General features: G+C 43.8%; 1 protein-coding gene across 6 annotated transcripts in view; it reads right to left on the bottom strand.

The window, feature by feature from the left end:
• Positions 1-26,223, bottom strand: part of TBC1D2B (TBC1 domain family member 2B) — an 82,702-nt gene that overhangs the window by 44,783 nt on the left and 11,696 nt on the right. For all 6 annotated transcript variants that reach the window (XM_055277593.2, XM_055277594.2, XM_055277595.2 and 3 more), the window contains exons 2-3: positions 14,445-14,598; positions 5,269-5,437 (exon numbers count right to left, since the gene is read on the bottom strand). In XM_055277593.2, the coding sequence (XP_055133568.2) occupies positions 5,269-5,437; positions 14,445-14,598 (323 nt within the window). The remainder of the gene's footprint in view (positions 1-5,268; positions 5,438-14,444; positions 14,599-26,223) is intronic.

The raw sequence follows: 26,223 nt of genomic DNA, 5'->3' as shown, positions 1-26,223 counted from the left end.
GTTGTGTAGCCACCATTTACTGAGCACTTACAATGACGCTGTGCTAGGCAGTTCTTATTTATAACCTTAACACTCCCACCCATCCAGTAGAGGAGAGGCTTACTTCACACACACACACACACACACACACACACACACACACGTGCACACGCGCAATTTACTAATGGAGAAAATAAAGCTCAGAGAAGTTAAGTCACTAGCTCAACATCACACACCCAATAAGTAGCAGGACTGGGATTCCAAAACCTAGGCTGACTGCAATATCCACAATGTGACCCCACTCTTGAACAGAACTAGAGCTGGACCCCAGGAGCCAGAGGTCCACATCGGGCCCAGCCTAGCACCCAGAGATGGGAGCACAGTCTAGGCCACAAAGCCACAGAACTTTGCTGACTGCTGTCAGTGTTGCTGCAGCCTAAGCACACCTCCTACATACACTGAAAATACACGCTCAACCGCCACACAGGCTCCCGATGCACGCTCACACGTGTGCTCAGGCATGCACTTTCTCACTTGTGTTTGCACACTCCCACCCCTGAGCATGCACATACACACATGGACTGGCCAGAATTTCAGCAGAGACCTAGTTCCTTCACCTGGTGTGATTTGGACTGTTGATAAGTTAAATGAAAAATGTGGTTAAAGCAGGAATCCATATAAAAGGAACTTAAAACAAACACATGCACCTGTAAAGGTGTATGTAAATGTGCACTCATCTGCCAGTCTACTGATACACTCCAGCCAAAGCCTCTTCTTGGAATCTGAGGATACTGGGCGTGGTGACACACGCCTGAAGTTCCAGCTACTTGGGGGGCTAAGATGTGAGGATCACCTGAGCCCAGAAGTTCAAGGGTTCAGTAAGCCAAGATTGTGCCACTACACTCCAGCCTGGGTGACAAACTAGAGACCCTGTCTCAAAAAATGAAAAAGAAAGGAAAAGGAAAAGGAAAAGGAAAGGAAAGGGAAAGGAGAGAAAGAAAGAGAGAAAGTGAAAAAGAGAGAAAGAAAGAGAGAAAGAAAAAGAAAGAGAGAGAAAGAAAGAAAAAGAGATAGGGAAGGAGGAAGGGAGGGAGGGAGGAAGGGAGGGAGGGAGGGAGGAAGAGAGGGAGGGATGGAGGGAAGGAAGGAAGGAAGGAAGGAAAAAAGGGAGGGAGGAAGAGAGAGAGAGAAAGAAAAGAAAGAAAGAAAAACAGAAAGAAAAGAGAAAAGAAAAAAAGAGAAAAGAAAAGAAAAAAGAGGGAGGGAAGGAGGAAGGAAGAAATCCATCTAGGGATACTAACTGCAGTTCTCTGTTATCTTTCTTGGGCAAATCACATCCATTAAGACATCGGCTAACTTTCCCAATTTTGTTTTGTTTCTTATTAAAAAATGGAACAAGGCCTAACAGATATGAAACAATCTAAGCATAAAATCTTACAGGCTTTTAAGTTTTTTTTTCTTTGATTTTTCACAATCATGTCACCCACATCCTCATGGCAATTTTTTTTTCTTTGATTTTTCACAATCATGTCACCCACATCCTCATGGCAATTTTTTAGTGACTCACCTTTATCAAATTTTCCCTAAGCATTCAACTTATTTTTCCTAGAAACAACAATTCCTTTTTATATTTCATGGGTTTAGTAAATATCTCATTAAATTACATAATTACAATAATAAGTACAACGGGCATTAACCAGTGAGGAACAAACCCAGCTGATTCTTGGTAGGTCTGTAGCTCAGCTTGGGGGGGCAGCATGGACACAGGTGCCCTGAAGTGGCCCATTTGGTCTCATGCAGTCAGTGAGGACCATGGCTCTACTGAGGAACCTTAAAATGTCAGTTCATCAGGGGAGCTAGTTAGGAGAGTTTCAACTATACTGATAAACAGAATAAAAGAATAAACAAACCTTCATTTATCTTTTAAGCCTTGACTATAATGTTGATAGCATTTTGAGTGCATTAAAAAATACAATTTTTGAGCCATTCATTTATAATACAGGAATCTATTTTAGGGTCATTAAAGTCTGTCTATGCACCTAAGGCATTTTATTTAAAACTTCATAAAGCATGCCATAAGTAAAAACAAACAAAAGAAAAACAAAAAACCATAAACACTTAAGATTCATATGCCAGTCAATAAGCATTAGTGTCTACAGAAAGTGGTCCCAAAAACCTCTGTGAAGAATGGCTTTGTCATGAGCTAGCCCTCCACCAGCAACAGCAACAACTAACCCTTGCCTAGTACTTCCTAAGTGCCAGGCACTGTTCTAAGCAGTTTACACATACGAACTCATCATCATGCTATCAATCTCATGATGTATGATTATTATCTTCATATTACAAATGAGAAACGGAGGCACAGAATACTAAGTAACTTGCCCAAGTTATCCAGCTACTAAGTGGCATAGCTGGGAGTTGAACTCAGGCAGCCTGGTTCTTAATCACTGTGTTACATGGCAAAGGCACAGCTGATAGAAGATAACTCCTAGTGATGTTTCACCCTGAATGTGATCTGTCAGCTGTGACAGGCAGAAGTGACAGGCGTTCACTTTCCTAGGCAAGAGGCACTCAATCATCATCCATGTTCCTGTGTTCAAGGACATGGAAAGCACCCAGCATTACAGGTCTGTTTCCACCTCATTCCATTATCTCACTTTGAGGGCAGATGACACACCTTAGGTATGAAAATCTGGCAAACCAATAGTCCCCCAGATGTGTTCTTATGATGAAAGGGGGAAGGAGCCCTGGGTCCCCAATTAGGAGACCTGGGTGTGTGTTTCAGCTTGGCCACACACTTGCTATGAGATCTTCAGCAAGTCACTTTACCTCTCTAAGCCTCAACCTTTTAACATGTGGAATGAAGGGACGCTCTCAGTGGTTTTCTGACACTTTTAGGAGCACAGATCCCTTTCTTTACTGAGAAGCCCAATACTTTGAAACAGAGGAAATCAGTGGTTCTCTAGTTGCAGGTACCCAGGGAAGGCAGCCCCACTGTGCCTCCCGGCTGACCCCTCCCCATCCCCTGGGTGGTGGGAGATGACTGGGACTTAATCAGATGGCACAGGGCAGACAGGCACATGTTGAGCAGAGGTTCTGGGGTGAAGGGGAAGGCACAGAATGGCCAGAACACAGAGGCTCATGAAGCGCTAATACCGGGAAGCAGCTGCCCAAGAAGAGACTAATGTCGTATCGTTGAGAAACTCATATATCACACCAAAGAGTTTGGAGCTGCACTTGCAGGCTGAGGGCTATCAGCAATGCTTCTGACGTAGGGAGATGACATGATCAGAGCTGACTGAAGAGAGAAAACAGCAGAAAGCAGATGAATGGGAGCAGAGCACGACCAAGAAGGTGGGACTGCAGCCACAAGCCAGGATGAGGAAGGAAAGCAGGGCCCACTACAGTGAACACCCTCATAAGTGCTGGTCTTCTGAGGTCTGAGTACCCCTGACATTCAGTTCCAGTATAACCTATATATATCCTGTATATCCCACTCAGCTTCAATATAAACCTAATCCTTAAAAACTAAAAACACACAGAAAATAACTTTATCATACTGAATTCAACCACGAAGGTACAAAAAAGAAAGCAGTTACAGCAAAGAGGCTACTTTTTAAAACAGTGTGTCCTTGGATAGTAGCTTCTAAGAACACCCCAGCCCCATCCTGAAAAACCAGTGGGACCCCTTATGGAGCTCAGCTGGCCAACTGCATAGTGACTACTGGCTTGGGCTCTACAGGACAGCAAGAAACTTCCAAGTCTCCCACAATGCACTGCCACTACAACCTTTCTCTTTTTTCATTTTTTCTTTTTTTTGAAACAGGGTTTCACCCTGTCGCCCAGGCTGGAGTGCAGTGATGCGAACTCAGCTCACTGCAGCCTCGACCTCCTGGCCTCAAGTGATCTTCCTACCTCTGCCTCCAAGTAGTTGGGACCACAGGCATGCACCACCACTCCAAGCTAATGGATAAACAAAATATGGCACATTCATATATGGGAATATTATTTGGCCATAAAAGGAAATGAAGCACTGATACTTGCTACAACATGGGAGGAATCTTGAAAATATTATGCTAAGTGAAAGAAGCCAGACACAAAGGCATGTACGGTGCCATTTATATGAAATGTCCACAATAAAATTCATAAGCCAGGGCCAGTGGCTCATGTAATCCCAGCACTTTGGGAGGCCAAGGTAGGATTACTTGAGCCCAGAAGTTGAGACCAGCCTGTGCAAGATAAAGAGACCCCTGTCTCTACAAAAAAAAAATTAAAATATTAGCTGGGCATGGTGGTACACACCTGTAATCCCAGCTACTCTGGAAGCTGAGGTAGGAGGATCGCTGGAGCTCAGGAGCTCAAGGCTGCAGTGAGCCATGATCACGCAACTGCATGCCAGCCTGGGTAACAGAGCAAGACCTTGTCTCAAAATAAAAAAAAAAACCACCAAAAAACAAATTCATAGAAAGTTGATTAGGAGTTGCCTACGGTTGAGGGTTGACAGAGGAGAAGGGGTTGGGGGAAATGAGAAGGAATTGCTAATGTAATGAGTTTCTTTTTGGATCGATGAAAACATTTAAAAATTGATTGTGGTGATGGTAGCACAACTCTGAATATACCAAAAATCACTGAATTGTACATTTTAAATGGGTGATTGTACAGTGTGTGAATTGTATCTCAATAAAGTTCTTTAAAAAAACAAGTCGACCACAGTGGCACTTGCCTGCAGTCCCAACTACTCAAGAGGCTGAGGCAGGAGGATCACTTGAGCCCAGGACTTGAGACCAGCCTGGGCAACACAGCAAGACCTCATCTCATAAAAACCAAACAAACGAACAAAAACCAACCCACCTCTACTCTCACTAGCCCATGCACAAACAGAGAATGGAAATCCAGAGCACAGGACCTGGCCAGCCTAGTGTCTTGGAAAGGGGACTAGGCCCTAGGCACAAGAAGCCCCAGCTCTGCAGCCTGGAAGAATTGTGACCTCAGACACATACTCTCCTTCAGCCAGTTTCAGTCTCTGTAAAATGTCAGCCATATGACCTACTTCACAGAATTGAGCAATTAAATTAAACCGTTTAAGTGTGAAAATGTTTGGCATAGTGTCAGACACAGAATAAGCAAGTAATACAAGCTAAAATCACAATGATCTATGGGAAAGTATGATGTAAACAACAAACGCCTTTGTAAGTGTAAGATAGTTTTTAACTTCATCTATAAAATTGTGACATACATTATCAGAAACAACCCCTTTTCAAATTCATACGCTGCTTTCCAAAGACTCACTTGAGCTCATTGCCCCACTGTTTCAAAGAGTAAAAATTAATAGAATTTGGATGCCCTGGGGCAGGCTGATTTGCAGCTTGTTCTCCCACCAGCTCTCCAGGCACAGTCTCCACAGCTAGGACATTTCTGGCTTTTTCTGCAGAAGCATTTGGGTGTGGGCAAATTAAATCTGAAAAAAAAAAAAAAAGGTCAACAAATGTCAGTTACTCAAACTTTCCACATGAAACTTGACATCCCACATAAAACACTGACTTGACATACTATATAAAAATCTAAACTATGTAATAGTATATTTTTAATGTATACTACATAAAAACATAATCTGTGAGTAACTCTGGTGTTCTGAAACCATTTTCATCTAAACAGATCCATGTTTCTCAAAGGAAGGTTGTGACATGCCTCAAACCACCAAGTATTAACAGTGTTGGCCCAGAGAAAGGAAAGGCTAGAATTTTTCTCCAGTACTGCACACCAGTAACCCTCACCATAAACCCGTCATCAAAGTCCAGTCACCTGTACTGATAAGAAACAATTTCCAGGATAAACTGTTAAATAAGAAAAGCAAGGTACAGATCAGATTATACAAGGGTCCCTTTTCTCTAAGAAAGTGGGAGAAATACAAATATAAATGTATTTGCTAATACTTGTAAAGAGTGACACTGAAAAAATAAGGTTTGCACATCACAGAATAGCAGTTCAGTAAATTCACAAGCAAACATACTGATGCTAAAGCATGATGAAACTTCACATCTTTAAAATGTAAACTTTTGAAATAGTTAAGGTGGAAATTATATGATGGTCAGGATTTACTTCAAAATAGCAATATTTTGTTACTTAACAAATACATAGTAATATTTGCTTCAGGTAACATGTTATTTGCTTCAAAATAACAAAGCAGGGTATCAATGAAACAAGAGGGGTAATTACTGTTGCACCTAGCTAATAAACCTGGAGGTAATATTATGTTCTTTGTATATGTTTAAAATTTCCCATAATAAAAAGTTATTTAAATTTTTTTTTGTTTTTGATAAAAACATTTCTTTTCTTTTCTTTTTTTTCCCCCATAGACGGAGTTTTGCTCTTGTTGCCCAGGACGGAATGCAATGGCGCGGTCTCGGCTCATTGCAACCTCCTCCTCCCGGGTTCAAGCGATTCTTCTGCCTCAGCCTCCCAAGTAGCTGGGATTACAGGCACCCGGCACCACACCTGGCTAATTTTTGTATTTTTAGTACAGACAAGGTTTCACCATGTTGGCCAGGCTGGTCGCGAACTCCTGATCTCAGGTGATCCATCCGCCTCGGCCTCCCAAAGTGCTGGGATTATAGGTGTGAGCCACTGTGCCCGGCTGATAAAAACATTTCTACTACAAATACTTTGTATTCTTCCAAATGACATAATCTGCACTGGTATTTCAGTGGTAGAATTATCCCATGCCAAATGGCATAATCTCTCTGAGAATAGGACATGCTTGTAAACAGAATTCAATATTACTTTACAATAATCAATTTGATCTACACTTCTTTTTAAAAAATCTCTGTATCAACAAAATCAACCATCTCTTTCTGTGAAATCAGAATTGACTGCTGACCACTGATATTCAAGAAAAATTCTTTTCTCTTTTTTTTTTGAGATAGAGTCTCAGTGAACACGACTCACTGCAGCCTCAACCTCCTAGGCTCATGTGATCCTCTTGCCTCAGCCTACCAAGTAGCTGAGACTACAGGCACGCACGATGCCCAGCTAATTTTTGTATTTTTTTTTTTTTTTTTTTGTAGAGACAGGGTTTGCCATATTGCCCAGGCTAGTCTTGAATGCCTGGGTTCAAGCAATTCTTCCACCTTGGTGTCCCAAAGTGCTGGGAATACAGGCGTAAGCCACTGTACCCAGCCAAGAAAAATTCGTTTCTAATCAGAGGAGCACAGAATCGGAGTCAGCAAGAACAGGTCTCTGGTAAAGGTCACTGAGCACTGGTAAAGGAAACAGAGAGCAGGCATTCCTGGACTGTGTGGGCTTGGAGAGCAACGTCCTGAATGCCGCATGATGGGCCTGCACTGTGTAGGCAGGTTCTGACTTGACCACAATCAGTGTAGGAAGGGCTTCAAGAACACACTGGGGAAGTATCTTGGGTGTGGCATGAGTAAACAAGTGCTGTGTATCTATCAGGGTAATTTGGCTCTGGCAAGGAGAGTCAATGCATGGCTTATAGTAGGGTTCTGACTAAGAAAAGCAAGACAGTGTGTTGGGAACAGAAGAATTACGGACTTGGTAACAGAGTACACACTTTTTTTTTTTTTTTTGAGACTGGGTCTCACTCTGTCACTGAGGCCTGCAGTGCAGTGGTGTGATCACGGCTCACTGCAGCCTCTTGAGTCAAGAGGCAAGAAGTTACAAATAACCACAGATTGCCAGTTCTTGGTTTTACTATCACGTATTAAGCACTAGGCACTGAGGGCACAACAACCAATGAGACAGAGCTTTCCCCGTAAAGGAGAACACATCCAGGAGAGAGACATAAGTAAAACAGTAACATGTCAAGCTCCAAGTCACCACAGAATAAATACATTGAGTCACTGGGATCCAGACCCTTCCTCTGAGTCTTAGGGTTCCAGGAGATGCCTGGGGGACTTCTACAGGGAGAAGAGGATGGGGGCCCCATGCTCAGCTTCGTCCTCAGCAGTTCCTCTCTTCACTCTTTTATATACTGGGGTTCCCTTTAAGATTTCATTTGGAAAAGAGGTTCCAGTAAACAAAAGAAAAAAAAAGTTCAAACACCATTAATCCAGTCCAGTCTCCCTACCTACTTTCTCCATCAGGACACTAGAGTCCAGATCCAGGGCCAGAACCCAGACACCAGCCCCTGCAGTATACAAATATTGCAAGGCAGGTAGAGATGAGTGTACCTACTAGAGGAGAGCACAGTGCCTGGAGTGGTGGGCGGGGGTGCTCAGTGTTGGTGACAGCATGTGTCAGTCTACAGGCACATGGAGTAAGGGCGCAGCTCAAACTCCTTTACTTCAAAGGCTGGTCTTACAATCATCATCACAATTCTAAGCCAAGTCAGGAAATAAGCACAACAAACTGTACAGATTTCTGTTACAGGCTGAGTCCAGCCTCTTCTTCCTGTGTGGGCTAGTAGCAAGGTGATGAACGGCCCCTCTGCGAGATTGGACTGTCAAATGCTCATATGGCAAAGTGCCTATTACCAAGAAAACCCCAGGCCTTGCAGCAACCCACAGCCCATACTGGAAATACTTCCTGAGGAACTCAGAGGCCCCAGGGAGGGGTGGAGACAAGGGACCAGAGACCTGGGAGGAACATGTTGGAGGACAATTTCTAAAAGTAATTATCTGACTTGAAATCAAGAAGCTCTTTTCCAGCTTAATACATTTTTGCTGTTACTGTTATTTTTGTCTGGTTTTTGGTTTTTAAGAGACCATGTGAGATTTACTTAATGAAAAGCAGAGCTGCTGGCTTCTCCTCAATACATGTCCTAACATTAGCATGCAGGGAACCGCCTCGAGGAGGACATTAAGGGAAAACACAAACTAGGACATGGCAACATTTCCTCGAAGATTTTAAGAGGCTGGACTGGTGTTCATGAACATGTCTTTTGTCTTACAGCTTCAGTGGGGAAAGAAAGTCTGTGCCTGACGGTTTTTGGTGTTTAGACCTCTGTCCTTTTTAAACATTTTCAAATGCCTAAATGAAAACTCTGAGGGAGTTTCCGACTGCATTGTTCCCATTTCCTAGGTTCTGATTCCAGCACCGCCTCTAAATCCAGTGTGACCCCGGGCAGTCTCAGCCTCCCTGGTCTCCAAGAGCCCTTCCCACTTGCTGCATTCTAACACATGATGCTCAAAGTCTCCTCCTAATGGGACTCCCCGCACAGAGGCAGCTCCTGCCTACATCCGGACTGCCTCAGTGAGTCTTCCCTCTCCTCTCCTGCTGTCTCAGTCAGGCCTAGGTGCTCCGCCAGCAACCTCTGCAGAGCACAGAACCGTGTACAGTGGGAGAATTCTCATAAAACTCAACCCAGGCCTGCAGCTGCATCCAAGAAAGGAGAAAAGAGCACTGGGAAAGGGCTATCCCTATATGCATCAAAGGATACAGCAAACGAAAAGTCTGGGTGTCAACACTGCGAGCTGGAGGAAGACAGGGTGGGCTTAATCTGACAAAAATTTTTTTATTTATCAATGTGAGTTTTAATACAGACTGTGAAGGACCAGTCAAGAGGAATAGAAATATCTTCCAAGTGAGGACATAGAGTGCATCTAAGCACCAGAAAAAAAAGGCGGCCAACCACCAGGTCCTGAGAGGCCCCAGGATGGGCCAGTCCATATGTCTGGTTAATTACTCATCTGCCTGTCCCCTACCTCCTATCAAGGACACAACTCTGTGAGAACTGAACCTCTATCTGATTTGCTAACAGCTGCATATCCAACATCTAGCATAGAGGAGTGACTTAATAAATATTGGTTAAATGACCAAATTAATCCATAAAAGACAGGAACTTGCTACCATGGCATGGGAGAAAAGGCCAATCGGGCAGAAGGCAGCAAAGGCCCCTGCAGTTCTTGAGTGGGTTTATACTCATCATCCTTCCTGACTTTCCTCTCTCCTGCCCCCTTGCCTCTGACAGATTCCTTGAATTGGAGTGGGGGTTTCCCTCTTTTCCCTTCCCATTCCTCCCTGTTCTCCTGCAATCTGGCTCAGCCACCGCCCCGCCCCCACTCACAGCCACATCAATCCCTGTATTCACCTGCACCAAGTCCCACCAAATCTAGGCTGAGGATGTCTCTGCTGACACCAAATTCCAAGCCTGTTCCAGATAGTCTCCTTTCCGACCCTCTCCAGCAGGCTCCTCCCAGACAGAACTGCAATCTAACCCCACTCAGCATCTCCCTCACATCCTCCCTCCCACAGTCACATTTTTTCACAACCTGACTTTCACAGAACATTCAAACCAGAAGGAACCTGGTTCAGAGAGCATCTTGCTTTACAGATGGGGAAATCATGATGTGCTAAAGGTCCCATAAGATCTCCCCATGCTGCCTCTCAGATACAACACTGGTAACTACCATGACTGATACTTCACAAGAACGCATGGCATTTTGCAGCATTTTACAAGGATTACACAAAAGCACAGCTTCCTTGATCTCTGTATGGAATCACGACATTAAAGGATGATGTGTAATTCCTGTGGCACTGCCAACACGGGGCCTGCATTCCACCTGATGGCTTTCCTTCTGGCAGCCCTCTACACCCTGCATCCTGCATTGAGAGCACTGCTCAGGCTGCCTGAAGACTGAAAGTTACAGCTACTCCTCCCACGCCATCCCCTTGCACACAAGCTGTTAAAAGTGTAACAGTTCAACTACCCAATGCAGCTGCTTCAGGGGAGGAAACGTGTGGTCATCCTTCAAACTGTCTTCACGATACAATTTCTGCAAGAAATACCATCCATATTCAAACAGGCACTTGGGCATTTGAGCCTGCTATGACCACGAGTGCTTTAGTACTCATGAACTTTCAAGAAGCTTTTTAAGAAAGCAGGGTGTTGTTATCCCTGGCTTGTTTTCTTATTAGTTTATGTGGGAAATGAAGTAAACGGAATGTGCTAGACATACATCCTGTAATGAGGCTATTAGCCATTTATGGGCACCTCCTTTGGGTTCTAGCTACCTCATTCTCATCAGCTATAAAGGTTTATGGACCCCTGATTGTATCTTTATGCAAATTACTCATTTGTGTTGAAACTAGGTCTTTATCTATCCAAACACAGAAGACAATGTGGAATGGTATTTGAGGCATGGCATGACTTCAGAGGACAGGCTACAAAATAGAGGGCAGACAGAACAGATATTGACTAATAATAAAGCTGCAAGTTCCAATCACACAGGAAAGTCTCTTACTCAACACAGATTCTAGAAAAAAAATTAATGTAAACAACTATGTGACAGTGCTGGCTCCTTAATGAATATTCAATGCAGCTTTTCCTTACTTATAGACCTTGGTTTTGATCGTAGCCATATGCTCAGCTAAAATACTTGGCTTCCCAGACTCCTTCCAGCTGGGAATGGCCATATGACAGTTCCAGCTAATGATGCATAAGCCACAGGTTTCTGGGAAAGCATTCTCCTTTTTGAGGTAAGTGCCACCCCCAGGGGCAGCTAGCGTGAGCAGGAAAGCTAATACACTCTAGCAATGGAAAATACAGAGTCAGAGACAGCTTGCGCCCTTCAGTGGCACTAGTGAGTAGCTATGCCAGCCATAAACTGCTTATCACGTGACACAAATTACTCCCTATGTGTAAGTCCTTATTAGTAAGGTTTCCTGTTAATTACAACTAAACATAATGCTAACCCTTTCAAAATGATATCGTCTCATATATATGTATACAATATATATGTGTATATACACATACATATGGCTCTTTACACTTAACAGTGCAGCTTCCCATTTGATCTTTATAACAACTATGAAGGAGGGTGAACAAACTTCAATTCCCAGAGCCACAGTTTCCTACCCCTGTACTACAGGATAAGTGACTTACTTAGAGTCTGACAACTAGTAAATATCCCCAAGACTCACAGCCCACAGGGCTTCTTCCACCAGGTAGAGCTGCCTTCTAAGACATATGACTAGCTATCAGTGGAAAACGTTAATCCCCTATATCTTTCCCCATATTGACTTTAGGTGCTAGGAGGGTCCTGATGGGTGACGCCCGTTAGACTACAAACCAAAATGTTCCAAACAACTGGGTGACTATGAGACAATACTAGGAAAAGTTTTATTTTTAATGCAAATCAGTTATAAAAACATTCTTCTTTAATTCTTGCTAGAGTAGGCTAAGCTGAGCAGATAACTACAAGCATGGCTTTAGAAACTTCACAGAGAACTGCCATATAACACAACACAATCTATCTTTGAACCAGATTTTATCTCTGATGATAAAACAAAAGGGGCTAAAATACAGCCTTTTCTTCTTGACTTCCTGTTTTAGATTTTTCGACGACTTCCTGAACTATTATAGTCTCACATACTGCTCTGGGGCCCAAAGTTTCATTCCTTGTTCTTAGAAGCTATCTAAAAATTAATAGAAGTCTAATGTTACAGTCATTTCTATCTATAAAATCTTCAAAGGCACTCCACTGCTCTTAGGTTAAAGTCCAAAATCCCAAGACCAGCAGTCTAGGCTCTCCCCCAGCTCTGGCTCTGGGTCCTGGGTGTGCCCCAGGTTCAGCTCGCTCCCCACAACTGCTTCCAGCCAGTAGCCATCCTGACTGCAGCTCTGGGAAGGCACCGCAGTCCAGCCCTGTCATCTGACTCCCCTCCTCTCTACCTAGCTAATTCCTGGCCATCCTCCAGGCCTTGGCTTAGATGCACTTCCTCAGAGAGGCCCTAACTGCCAGAAACTATGCACAGCCCACTTACAGCCCATGGTACCAGCATGCACCCTTCCTGCACATTTCTCTCATTTTTTCTCTGCACAACCACCCTGCTTGACTAGAAATTCTGTGAGCAGAGGGACAAAGCTCATCTTGAGTGCCGACTTTGCTGAATGAATGAGTAAATGTCAGATGGCATTTACTGAAATGCTAAATTCCATACCTGGAGTCCCCAGATCAAAGGAGGAGAAACAAATATGGACTTCAGATGTTTTCTCTGGCTCTCCAATCACAGCATTTTGGCTTAGAAGGAGGAAGGACAGCTGCTATAAAGAGACTATAGGGCTAGGTACTACTTTTTTGTCCTCCTTTCAGTTTAATATCCCTGAGTCTTTGCTAGAAAGAAGCACTTGGTGTCCTCAGAACAAAGGAACTGAGGCAAATCGAGCATCTCCTGTGCCAAAGGCACTGGCTATGCTCATGAACACTGCCTGTTCCCACAGGGTTTCCAAATGTTCCAAGTGACTCAGACACTCAGTTAGGAGCTCCTTTTGAGATGAAAAGTACTATAAGAGTGGCTTTCAAAACAACTCAGTTACCAGTGACTCGACCCTGAACTAAACATAAGGGGGCATAAAGTTGAAAATAAAGGCATGATCTCAGAACCTGGAATAGTCAGCGTGCTAAGACAGTCGTGAAAGTGACTCGAAAACTCTCACAGAAAATATATCAATAGGTACAAAGCATATATACTAATTTATCACTGATAAGAGGGTTAACCTGCTGAAAAATACTGGCACAAGTAAAAACAAGACTGACAAATTTGGAGATGAAAAATTCATCTAAGAATGCCTTTGTTTCTGGAGTAAATCAGCCACACATGTGCCAACACCATCCTTGGTGGGACAGGAAACTTGGATGCAGCCCTGTGTTCTGCTTGGAGCAGATGGTCCCACAGGTTTTATGAAGTGAAGAAATCTCTTTACGAAACTGTTAGAACTAGTCCTTACTATTGTCTACTACTTTTAATGTACGCTCCACGTGTCTTCCAAAAATACTAATACAATGACCTGGGCTTTTTAGACTTTACTTCGGCGCTCAGGAGGCTGTTTTTTTTGTTTGTTTGTTTGTTTGTTTTCTGGATGTGTTGTTTTCCCTGTATGGAGAGTGGGGGCCAAAAAACAGTCCCATCTCCACAGTCTTTGCAGGGGGGTAGGATGGGCAGCAAATAATTGTTGTCCTGTTCTTTCTAGAGGTTATCTCCATGCTACAAATGGCCAGGGATTACCCTGAGTTATAGAAATGCCATGAATCCAGGATAGAATGAAATCAATGTTTGAAGGTTAAAGTCTTCCTAAGAAACATTAGAGAATTACAAGTGGAATGTTTTGAGAATACCTTCCTAGTGTATACAAACACCTGTCAATCTTGGCAAGTCTGCCCAAGCATGACTATCTAGGCATGAGTGCTTATCATTGGGTGTGGTAGAAAGGCTGGCCCTGCAGTCAGAACTAGACTTACAGCACCACAACTTACCACATGCTGACCTTAGTCGTATCATCTCTTCCACATGCTTGGCACTGGCCTTGCCTGATTCCAAGGCCATCACTGGGCTTGCATAAGCTTCATACATGGAGGCGCTGAGTAACTGTGGAATGCTGTCCACTCATAAGGTAGCATCATTATTATTTTCTTTCTAAATTCATTTTCATTCACTGCTAAGTTCATGTGTGGTATCGAATGGCTTACACAAAGAACTGACCCAGCTCCCCTTTATTTCTGCCTTACCGGTGTTATCTCTGGCTACAAGACCCTTAGGAAAATCCCCAGGAGTTGGAGAGGTCCTGCTGTCCCACTTGACCATGTCCAGACTGTTACAATATTCCCATCTCTTCTGCTGAAGCTCCTGTAACCAGTAAGTCATGAGTTGACGATTGGGAGCCTAGAAAGAGGGAGGGGAAAAACATGTTATGGCCACCAATAATATGAAGAGCTTAAAAAATATTATGTCTCATGAGTAGAGACTGTTCAGCTTGCCATGTGAGAGTTAAGATTAACAGATCAAGGAAACTTCAGTTACAAGATTAGTAGCTTTTGCTCATGATGAGTTGGTCAAGCAAACAGCAATTGTAACATGAAGAATTGAACCCAATTAACAAGAAGTCTTTTTAAATTCTAAAATTAAAGAACAGTGCAGTATATCATTTTCCTCAAAACCGTTTAGGAAGATGTGATAATACTGCTGCTCTTTTACTCTGAGAAACTATAAATTCCATCTTCAAAAATAAAATCTTACATAGGTATGGACGGCCTTGCCAAATCACATCAAATAATGATATTTAAACTCCATCAGCATCTGAGAGTATACAAAGAAAACTGCAGATTAAAAACTAGCTGGCACTCCTATGAAAATGGCTAATATTTCAAAAAGTTGACAATGCCAAGTGCTGAAAAGGGTACAGGGCAGCTAGAACTTTCATAAGCTGCAGGTGGAATGCAACATGGTGCAGCCACTTTAGAAAACAGTTTGGCAATTCCTTATGAAGTTAAACATACACTTACCAAGTGACCTGGCAAGCCCATCCCTACATATCCACCCAAGAGGAATGAAAGCATATTCACACAAAGACTTGTATGTGAATGTTTACAGAGGTTTTATTCATAATTGCCAAAAAAAATGAGAACTTCGTCTGGTGAAAGGATTAAAAAAAACTGTGGTACATCCATACAATAAAATACTATTTAGCAATAAAAAGGAGCACACTACTGATTCCTACTACATGGATAAATATTAAGTGCGTATTGCCAAGTGAAAGAAGCTTGACCCAAACGGTTATATACTGTATGATGCCACTTACGTAACACCCTGAAAAGGCAAAATTGTCAGGACAGAAAACAAATCTGTGGTTGCCAGGGCTTGGCAGGGAGGGGAGCAGCTGACTACAAAGCGGCAGCACAAGAATTTGTGGGTGACAGAACTGTTCTGTATCATGGTTCTGGTGGTAAAGTCATGATTCTATGCATTTGTCCAAAATCATAGAATTATATACACAAAGAGTGAATATCATTAAAAAATCAACCAAGATGAGGGAGAGGACCCAGAACAATGAACCTAACTATAAACAAACTAGACTGCAGGTATGGGTCAAGGTCTCCAGGCTGCCCCCAGCAAAGGAGTCCCAAGAAGAAGAAAGGCTGCCATGACACTATTATGGGAACTTCATCAACACTGGCATCCAGTGACATGTGCAGACATCAGACACAGTGGTTCCCAAGATCAGAGGCAGTGAAGAAAATGGCTCTGCAGGCCTGACAGCAAGAGATAGGCCTAGACCAAACTACTACTACCTACAAGCAAATGATAACCTCTGGGTGCTGTGGCTACAACCTGGGTCTTTTTAGTGATACTTGCACACCTGGCCCCAGTTAAAGAAAAGGATCTTTGGGTATTTTCATTACAGGATCTTTGGGTACTTTACAGAAAGTTCTTCCAACTATCAGCCAAGTTGCCATTTCATCCATTCATTTAACCAACATTTGCCGAGCACCTATCAGGTACCAAGACCTGGGGCCTGGCCTAGTGAGAAAGACAGGAAAAAACAACCTGTAGTTTCCATGCTGCATTAAGTGCTATGACAGAAAGCAGAGCAGGTGAGGCGGGGCTGGCGTGACTGGAGAGCACCGGGGAAGGAAGGACACATAGCCAAAGAGGGGAGGTGCAGCAAAGGACAAGGTACTCAAAGTTCAGGACACCTGCCACAGGCAGGTTCAAAAGCTTCAAAGTATTGGTTTAATGTCTATCTTCTCCAAGAAACAAACTCCAAGTTGTCTCCATTTCTCTAGCATCTAGCTCAGTGTCAGGCACATAGTAGTAGGTCAGTATTTACTGAATACATATATGAAGGAATAAGTGAATGAATGAATAATCAGAAAATGATACAGGAGAACTTGGTCTTAAAGGGGAAGCAGGCAGTGGCCAGAGGAAAAGAGATTCCAAGGAAAGAGAGGAGTGTCTACAGAAGCACAAAGGTCAGAGAGCAGGAGTGAGGTGAGGTCAGTGAGTGGCAAGGACCTGGCCCTGAAGGGACTTGTGTGCCTTCCTAAAGAGATGGAATGGGGAACTTAGCAGGGCACTGACATTATTAGACAAAGGTACTGCTGGTGAAAATGGTGGTGAGGGAAAGGCAGGTGCACAGTTTGCATAGGAGGAGATTAGTTCAGGCCAGAGGCCGTGAACCCACTTGAGAGATCCATGAATTGCAGCCTGGAGTTTGGGTGGCAGGCTGGTTGCAGTGTAGACACAGGAGCTCAGCCTGGCCCTGGGGCGGGGCAAAGAGCACACAAGCATTTCCACAGGAGGGGAGAGGAGAGTCACCAGGCAAGTCAGGAACTGAGAGACACAACCAGAGCCAAATTCAGAGCCCAAAGCCCACCCAGTCCTCCTCTTCTTTTTTTTTTTTTTTTTTTGCAGATGAGGGGACAGAGGCCCAGAAAGGGAAGTGACTTGTCTAGGTCATACAGGGAGTCAATACTGTGAGCCCAGTCTGCCAAACCCCCCACCCTTAGAGGCAAGTGTGTGTTTGGGTGGGGGAATGTGTGTGTCTGGTCTTCCCACCAGCTCCCTGACTACCTGGCCCCTCCATCCCCATGCCACGGGTGAGCTAAGCACCCTGGGAGCCTTCTGCTCCAGCCAGGGAGGTGCCCAGACACTTCCTCTTGTTCAGCCTGCACACGCAGCTGTGTTTCTATTTATGCTCGGGAGCCACAGGCTGCTAAAGAAGCTGGCACATACTCACTAGGGCAGATCTGAACCAACCTCTCCAGCTGCCTCTGACAATGCAGGCACCATGAAAAATCTGCTTTTTACAAGAAATCCTTTTCACTTTAAATCTTTGGGTATTAAATGTAACTAGGAAACAATTAGTAACCTCTGAGTCATTTCTCACTAAATTCCCAGGGCAAAACTTTTAGATCACATGCTTTCAATGACTGATATTTTATCATATTGTAGAAATTTGGTCAATAAGGCGGGCAAAATCTGGTTAACAAGGCAGTTAATCAAGACACTGATTAACTGGGTTTGTTTCCTTTCAAAAAAAAAAACCTAGACAGGCGGGCGTGGTGGCTCATACCTGTAATCCCAGTACTTTGGGAGGCCGAGGTGGGCGGACCACCTGAGGTCAGGAGTTCGAGACCAGCCTAGCCAACATGGTGAAACCCCATCTCTACTAAAAATATTTTTACAAATTAGCCAGATATGGTGGTGGGTGCCTGTAATCCCAGCTACTTGGGAGGCTGAGGCAGGAAAACTGCTTGAACCCAGGAAACAGAGGTTGCAGTGAGCCGACACGGTGCCACTGCACTCCAGCCTGGGCGACAGTGAGACTCTGTCTCAAAAAAAAAAAATCTAGAGATCACTAGAAGACTTTTGACTTCAATCCCCAATTAGCTAGTAAAAGGCTGGGGGCCAGGCTGGCTGAAATGGCTCTGGGGCATGTGCTTTGAAGCCCCAAAGGGCCTTTTCTGAAGAGAGCTGAAACCCAAAGACAGAAACACACACAGGTTCTAAGACTGAGCACCACTAAAAGTACAAGACAGCAAAATCAGCAGAAATCCAAAAAGCCTCTGCATTTTCCATCTGGTATCTTTTAGCAAAGGACTAAATGGAGATTCGGCTCAGGCCTAATTAAATGTATAATCACAAATCAGCCTCTTTAAGGCCCCAGTCCCAGTAAATTGGTTCAGATCTGCCCTGTACCAACACAGTAGCCCTAGCCAGACGTGACTACTGAGCACATGAGAGGTGGCCAGTGCCACATAAAATCTTTTGGATACACTGAATTAAATACAATAGTATTAAAATTAATTTTACTGGTTTAATGTGGCTAATTGAAAATTTAAAAGTATATATGTGGCTCACATCTTATCTTTACTGAACAGTGCTGGTCTATACTACAATGGCAAATATATTCCATTTTGAGAGCCAAGGTTGGTGGGAGATCTGGCTTGGCAGGGAACAGCACCTCAGGATTATAACGTAAGCCAAGGGCATGGGATCCATGGGGATGTGGGGCAGCCAACACCATTGCCCTTCTACAGCACTTCACGACTCAAGATAACTTCTCTCTTTAAACAGGCGCCTCCATATCTCCAACCACCCCATGGTCCATTAATGTCCAAGGAGAGGCCAACATTCTTTAGGAACCCAGGCATCTGCTGGTCTGGCCCCAGCTTTAGTGCCTTTATTCAGTGCTCCCAAAGTGGGGCGAGTAGGACCTTTGAGTGATCTGGCTGCAAAGACAACGCCTTGCTGGGTCTATCGCCAGGAGTTCCCTCCGCTGAGCCTCAGCTCAGCTGGTGACAATGAGCCAGTCAGCGCAGAAGCTTACCGCCAGGACCACACAGCATTCACCAAAGACACGCCCGCCAGAGGAGTGAGGACTGGGAAGGATCACCACCTGCCACCCACCCCTCAGAATGACCAAAATGCTGTGGTTCCAAGTTCTGGAGAGCCAGACAGGCATTCCACTCACGCTAGAAGAAACAGTGACAAGGCAGAGCTCCACAGATCAGCAGAGAACTGGGAGCCGATGCCAGGCAAGCACCCAGCAAGAAGCCAGGTACTGGTGTGTGCTGTCTGATGCCTTACCCAGGCCAGCTCCTGAGTCTCCCCTAACACCAGTCTCTCCAGCTCCTTCCTCCTCACCCTTCAAGGTCCAATGCAAAGGCCACCTCTTCAGAGCAGGTTTCCCTGATCTGGGTGTACATTTTGTCTCCATTCTCTGAATGGGGAGCTCAGAGAGTCTTGTAGCCCAGGTAACCCTCCCATGGAGGTGAGGGCACTCCCTGCATGTTCCTCACTAACCTAAGTTCCTTAAAGGCAGAGGCCAGACCTGCTGGTCTCAATACGATCCAAGATGCCTTGCCACAGTGTCCTGAATATAAACACTCAAATATCTGACTCGTCCTCTCATGTTCAATTGTTGCTACTTCCTCAACACTGCTGAAATCCCAGGTCAAATATGGCACCAATCCCAATATGAGACCAAGCCGAACATCTTGGAAAGCCATTGTAGTTGTCTTCTACATGGCTGCATGAACGTCCTGGGTGAGGGAGAGGGACAGACAAGGATTGGGTGGGCACAATTCTACATGGCAGCCATCTGCTGCCTTTGGGTGCCAAGACATGAGGCACCAGCTCGGAGAATAAAAGCAAGCCATCCACATTCTGCTTGAGATGGGAATGCAGTCCTTGACAGCTGGCTGAGAAGTACCATATGATGCCCCAGCTGCTCCCACAAGCTGCTGTCCCCAGGTCTCTAGTAGCTCAAAACCCAGAAGTCCACTCTTGTGTGAGACAGGCCCTGGCCACCTGTTCCTTCTCTTGGGCCCCAGAGACTCCCCTCAGCCTCCCACCAGCTCTCAACTTGATGCTTAGACAAGTCCCACAATAAAGTTGTTTGATTACAAGTTAACTGATTTCAATACACGTATATTAAGGGCCCACTCTCAGCAGGAAGTACATGATTGCGAGGACAGGGGCTGGAGTAGCAACCCAGCAGCATCGACAGGGAGTCGGGCCTCATCATCTCCACTAAACAAGTTTATCTAAGCTTTTATTCCCTTTGGTAAACAATGTCCACCTATCAAAATTTACCACATTTTAGAAGCTATAATAATGTTCACATTCTTTGACCCACAATTCTATTCCTGGGAATGTAGCTAAAGTAGTCCAAAAGAGGAAAAAGGGACAACACCATGTACATAAAGTGTTCATTTGCTTGACAAATGTTTATTAAGAGCCTAACTTGGGCCAAGTCCAGTAGTTAGCACTAAGAATACAGAACTGGATGAGATCTGGTTAATTCCTACCTCTGAGATATTCACCGCAAGCAAACATTTTCCTTTATGCCAACAATAAACAGTGGGAAACAAGTTCATAATTATAATCAACATAAAATGCCTAGGTATCCAATTAAGAAATCCAGAGGCCAGGCACAGTGGCTCATGCCAGTAATCCTAGCCCTTTGGGAGGTCCAGGTGAGTGAATCACTTGGGCTCAGGAGTTTGAGACCAGCCTGAGCAACATGGTGAAACCACATCTCTACAAAAAAAAAAAAAAAAAAAAAAAAAAATTAGCCAGGCACGGTGGCGTGTGCTTGTAGTACCAGCTACTCAGGAGGCTGAGGTTAGAGGATCCCTTGAGCCCAGGAGACAGAGTTTGCAGTGAGCCGAGATCTGTACCCAGCCTGGGCGACAGAGCAAGACCTATCTCTTGGTTGGGCACTGTGGCTCACTCCTGTAATCCCAGCCCTTTGGGAGGCCAAGGCAGGCAGATCACCTGAAGTCAGAAGTTCGAGACCAGCCTAGCCAACATGGTGAAACCTCGTCTCTATTAAAAATACCAAAATTAGCCAGGTGTGGCGGCACACTCCTGTAATCCCAGCTACTCGGGAGGCTGAGACAGGACAATTGTTTAAACCCAGGAAGCGGAGGTTGCAGTGAGCCGAGATCGCACCACTGCACTCCAGCCTGGGCAACAAGAGTGAAACTCTGTCTCAAAATGAAAACAGAAGACCCTGTCTCTTTAAAATATAATAATAATAGGCCAGGCACAGTGGCTCATGCCTGTAATCCCAGCACTTCGGGAGACAGAGGCAGGCAGATTGCTTGAGCCCCAGAGTTCAAGATTAGCCTGGGCAATATGGTAAAACCTCGTCTCTATTAGAAATATAAATTTACCAGGTGTGGTGGCACACTCCTGTAATCCCAGCTACTCGGGAGGCTGAGGCAGGAGAATCATTTAAACCTGGGAGGCAGAGATTGCAGTGAGACAAGATTGTGCCATTGCACTCCAACCTAGGCAACAAGAGCAAAACTCCATCTCAAACACAAAACAAAAGACCCTGTCTCTCAAAAATATAATAATAATAGGCCAGGCACAGTGGCTGACACCTGTAATCCCAGCACTTTGGGAGGCAGAGGCAGGCAGATCACTTGAACCGAGGAGTTCGAGACCAGCCTGGCCAACATGGTGAAATCCCCTCTCTACAAAAAGTACAAAAATTAGCCAGGTGTGGTGGTGCATGCCTGTAGTCCCAGCTACTCAGAAGGCTGAGATGGGAGAATTTCTTGAGCCCAGGAGGTTGAAGCTGCAGTGAGCCATAACTGTACCACTGTACTCCAGGCTGGGTGACAGAGCAAGACTCTGTCTCCAAAAATACATGCATAATTTATATATAATATATATATAATGGCATTAGGACAACCGGTCAAATATCTGGAAAAAAATAAGTGATGCCCTGGGTGAGAAACCTATCATCAGAGAAAATAATTTCAAATTCAATTCATGATTTAATAAACTAATGATTTAATAAAAACCATTAAATGAATGAATTTAATAAATAAATTTAATAAAAACCATTAAATTAGAAGAAAAAGCCTGCACAATTAAAATTAAGTTTCTATCTCTTTCTGCCTCTTACAACAACAGTTATATAGATTTCCACCAAATTATAAAGGTATGGAAGGGATGATAGGACTTAAATCAAGCAATGTGGCATAGCAGAAATTCACATGGGAAGGTTTAGCTAAAACTGAAGTATAAACAGCAGCCACAAGACTCTACGCAGAAAATGAATGCCATGATGCAGTAGACGAGGAAAACAAAACACTCTTTCAAGACCAAGCCCAAAACTGAAAGCTAGAACGACAGACACTTCAAACTGTAAGCCCCGGAGCTGCTTCTCCCATGGGCAACCCTGAAAGCCGGCTCCAGGCAGCAGGGAGTCACTGATTATAAGAGGGCTGATTATTCTCCCCAGCAGCACAAGAAACTGCTGTCCTAACATTTCTATTCTCTTGGAAGGTAAAGGGCTTTCTAAACCCACAAAGAAAGCAAAGCAAAGAAAATACGTGTCTAAAACACTACAAATAAATTAATAGACAATGACAAACTGAAAAAAGACCAAACAACTTCAAAGTCACTAAGCATGGTGTAGAGTTTCACACCACTATAGCTTTGCAGGGCTCTTCACTCTTCCTGGACTGTGGGAAGTTCTGTTTGTCTGGTGAGATCCTATTAATCTTTAGTTTAAAAAAAAAAAACAAACATATTTTAGACTTACATTTCAAATAATAACAATCTACATCTGCTGAGAAGAATTTGGAAAACACAGGAAAGCAAAGAAGAAAATAAAATGAACATAGCTGCATCACCAGAAATAACCTCCATCAATACTCTGGTATTTCCAAACATCTTTCTACCCATAAATGTATAGAAAATTCTCTACCCATATATTTTCTACCAATTTTCTAGCCAATTGGTAGAAAACCAATTTTCTTTATGAAACTGTATTAAAATTATATAGACTCTTCCATAATCTATATTTGCATATTATATTAGACACCATCAATTAAACAATTACTGTGTGCCAGACACTATGCTTTCGCTTTATACACACTGTCATTTAACCCTCGGAACTAACTCTCCCCAAACAGTATCATCTGCTTGCCCATGGACCCTGGAGCCTAACTACCAAGGTTCAAATCCCAGCTCTGCTACTGGCTAGCTGTTAGGTAAGTTAATAAATTGTGTGGGTCTTGGATTCCTTGCTGGTAAAATTGAAATAATAATAATAATAGGAACCTACTTCATGGTACTGAAGATTAATGAGTTAACATGTGTTAAGCTCAAAAGGGTGTTTGGCACAAAGTACTCATTAGGTATCAACTATCTATATTATCATGTTCACCCATAACCCACTTAACATGTGTTAAGCTCAGAAGAGTATTTGGCACAAAGTATTCATTGTGTATCAACTATCTATATTATCATGTTTACCCATGATAACCCACTTAACATCTGTTAAGCTCAGAAGAGTATTTGGCACAAAGTACTCACTGTGTATCAACTACCTATATTATCATGTTTACCCAAAATCTCCTAGCCACTTGGCACAGTCAAAACTCAAACCCAAGTCTGCATTACTTGCTATCAAGGGGAAGGATGAGAGAGCATGTCCAAGACAAAACCAATCCTCTCAGCATTTTAGCAGAAATCACAAGTTCCTCTATGGTTTTTCTCAAATATTGAAATGCTGATGGCCTCAATCAATAGCAAAGTTCAAATAAAAACCTCTGGGTTGGCTTCAGAGACAAATAAACTATATCAGATGCTGGTCCCCCACATCAGTAGAGACGGTCCTCTGGACATCAAATCTAGAGGGGTCAGCATAGTGTCACTGGGAGAGGGCATGACCATCAGTCTACGATGGCCAACATGCTTCCACTCTTAATCACAATTCTGCTCTAAGGGTGTTTCTCAAAAATAGACTGCTGTGAGCAATAATAAGACCACACACAAGCAAATATGGAGAGGACAGAAACTTCTCCAGCCTGATATAATAGAATCGCCAGGTCTCCTATTCCTAAGGACTCCCTTGTCAGTCTCTCAGATTCATGCATCCTGACAGTCTCAGAGTCATCTACCCCTGGGCCTCTGGGTCTCCAGATTCATCTACCCCTGGGCCTCTGCAACAGCTTCCTAACTGGACTTGCTGTCTCAGTCTCCCCTCTCCAAACTCTCTTCTGACACCTAGCCAATGAAGTCATATATGTCGCATGCTTAAAACTCCCTCATGGCTTCCAAGTGTCAAGAAATCTGGCCCACACTGCCCCACACTCCATAGAACTATAACCTTTCTCCCACACAAAAGCCTTCACAATCTCTGCTCCTACTGCACTAACACCTCCCTAACAAATTCCTACTCACTCAAGACCCAGTTGAAACATCTCATCTGTAAGGCCAGCCAACATCCCTTATACAACCAAACGATCATTCCTCCAACATGCTCTACGTGATGCACACCACCTCAATCACCCACTTAGGGTTATGAACTCTAGGTTCCTTCCCAAAGGGTCAGGTCCTACCATGTTTATTAGCCAAAAGAATAACATAACCAACAATCACGAAGGAGCCACAGGAAGGAAAATATATATACAGAATGGGTCAAGTCTGCATACCTTCTAGAAAGCAATTTAAATTACATGGATAGCTTTGGGTATCCATTTCTGAAAAGAATGCAATGGCTGCTCATAATGAAGGAATTTTTGTTTCTTAAACTCAAGGAAGGATATCTGGATCTCTAAGAAATGTCTAAAGTAATTTCTTCCATAAGCAATAAAAAGCACAAGAATATTGTAAGCAGCCTGATAATACAAAGCAAAATTCAAATGGAAAACAGACTATAACCCCGAATCTGATAAATAACTCTAGGTTCCAAATTTTTTCCTGAGTGTTTCAAAATCATGAGCCTGGAAACAATCTCAAGGGATCTGGCCCAGCAACAGTGGAAAAAAAAATGTATTTTTTTCCCTGGGAAGGTTTTGAAATCTTCTGTTTCAGCCCAGCAACAGAGACTGAGAAGGCAAATACTGGATCTCCTGGCTCCTTGGAAAATGGAATGCAAGGTCACAAACCTCCATTCCTCTACTGAACATAATAAATTCTCCTTTTGTATATTTTAAAATTGCTATCTTAAAATTAGCATTCATATGTCTTACAAAATAATTGTATCTTATTAAAATAGTTCTAATCTAGCCCCTTTCAAAGGCTGAGCACACACCTAGAACTCATAATCAATTTGCCGGAAGAGTCTGCATTGAGGTGGGCGCCATTCCCTGGGAAGATGCCACATTCATCATCCATTCTGGTAGGTGGTAGTCTGAGGAGTTCTGCCATCTCTAACACTCAAGCACCCCTTTTAAAAAGCAAACACCTTGAGAGAAAAGTCATTTCTTAAACCCATATTCAGCAAATACCTTTTTAAGCAAATATCATTTAACAGAGATTAGCAACTAAGGGTAATGGACTAGAAGAAGAGGGCCTACAACTAGAACAAAGAAGAGCAAATGTGAGTTCACAGGAAAGTGGGCAATGAAAACAACTGGGCTTATGAGGGATCTGGCCACATCAAAGCCTCTAACAGCCCAGGCCACCCGGCTGGGCTGAGCCACAGATTTCAAGACAAGGGCAAGGACGAGGCCGCTCTCCGGACATGCTCGTCCCTACAGGAAATGTAGAAGCCTGTCAATATGCTTTCTGTTTCAGAGAGAGAGGGAGCACGAGGCCTCCAAGTGACCACAGGGCTACATTCCTGTGGTTCCCTCTCAGCTCTGCCATTGCACAATGTGAGAGAGCCAGGGATGAGCTCAGGATAAATAACAACTCCTGCAGCCACAGCCTGTAGCCTATTGGATGGTCTTGCTCCACCTCTGCCCACACTGGCTTCCACACACTATGCAATACCACATTATTCTGCTTGATGTTTTTCAACTAAAACTAGGGCAAAAGAATGACTGACTTAACATGAAGTTTTAGGAAATGGAGTTGGGACAGGTTCCCAGGCTCCACCCACCAGAGATTTGTGAGGCTGGGGGGCCCGGTACCAGGAACCCACCTAGTCTTTCAGTGAATTTACAGGCATGTTTGGGAACCACAGTGATTTCTAACAGTGTTTTAAGGTGGAGTTGGTGTCTCAGGAGTATCAGATGGTCGTCCTGTATC

Source organism: Symphalangus syndactylus, chromosome 5 (genome assembly GCF_028878055.3).
Source record: "Symphalangus syndactylus isolate Jambi chromosome 5, NHGRI_mSymSyn1-v2.1_pri, whole genome shotgun sequence".
Taxonomy (NCBI): domain Eukaryota; kingdom Metazoa; phylum Chordata; class Mammalia; order Primates; family Hylobatidae; genus Symphalangus; species Symphalangus syndactylus.
The sequence above is the reverse complement of the archived record's forward strand: the minus strand, read 5'-3'. Positions and strand labels throughout refer to the sequence as shown.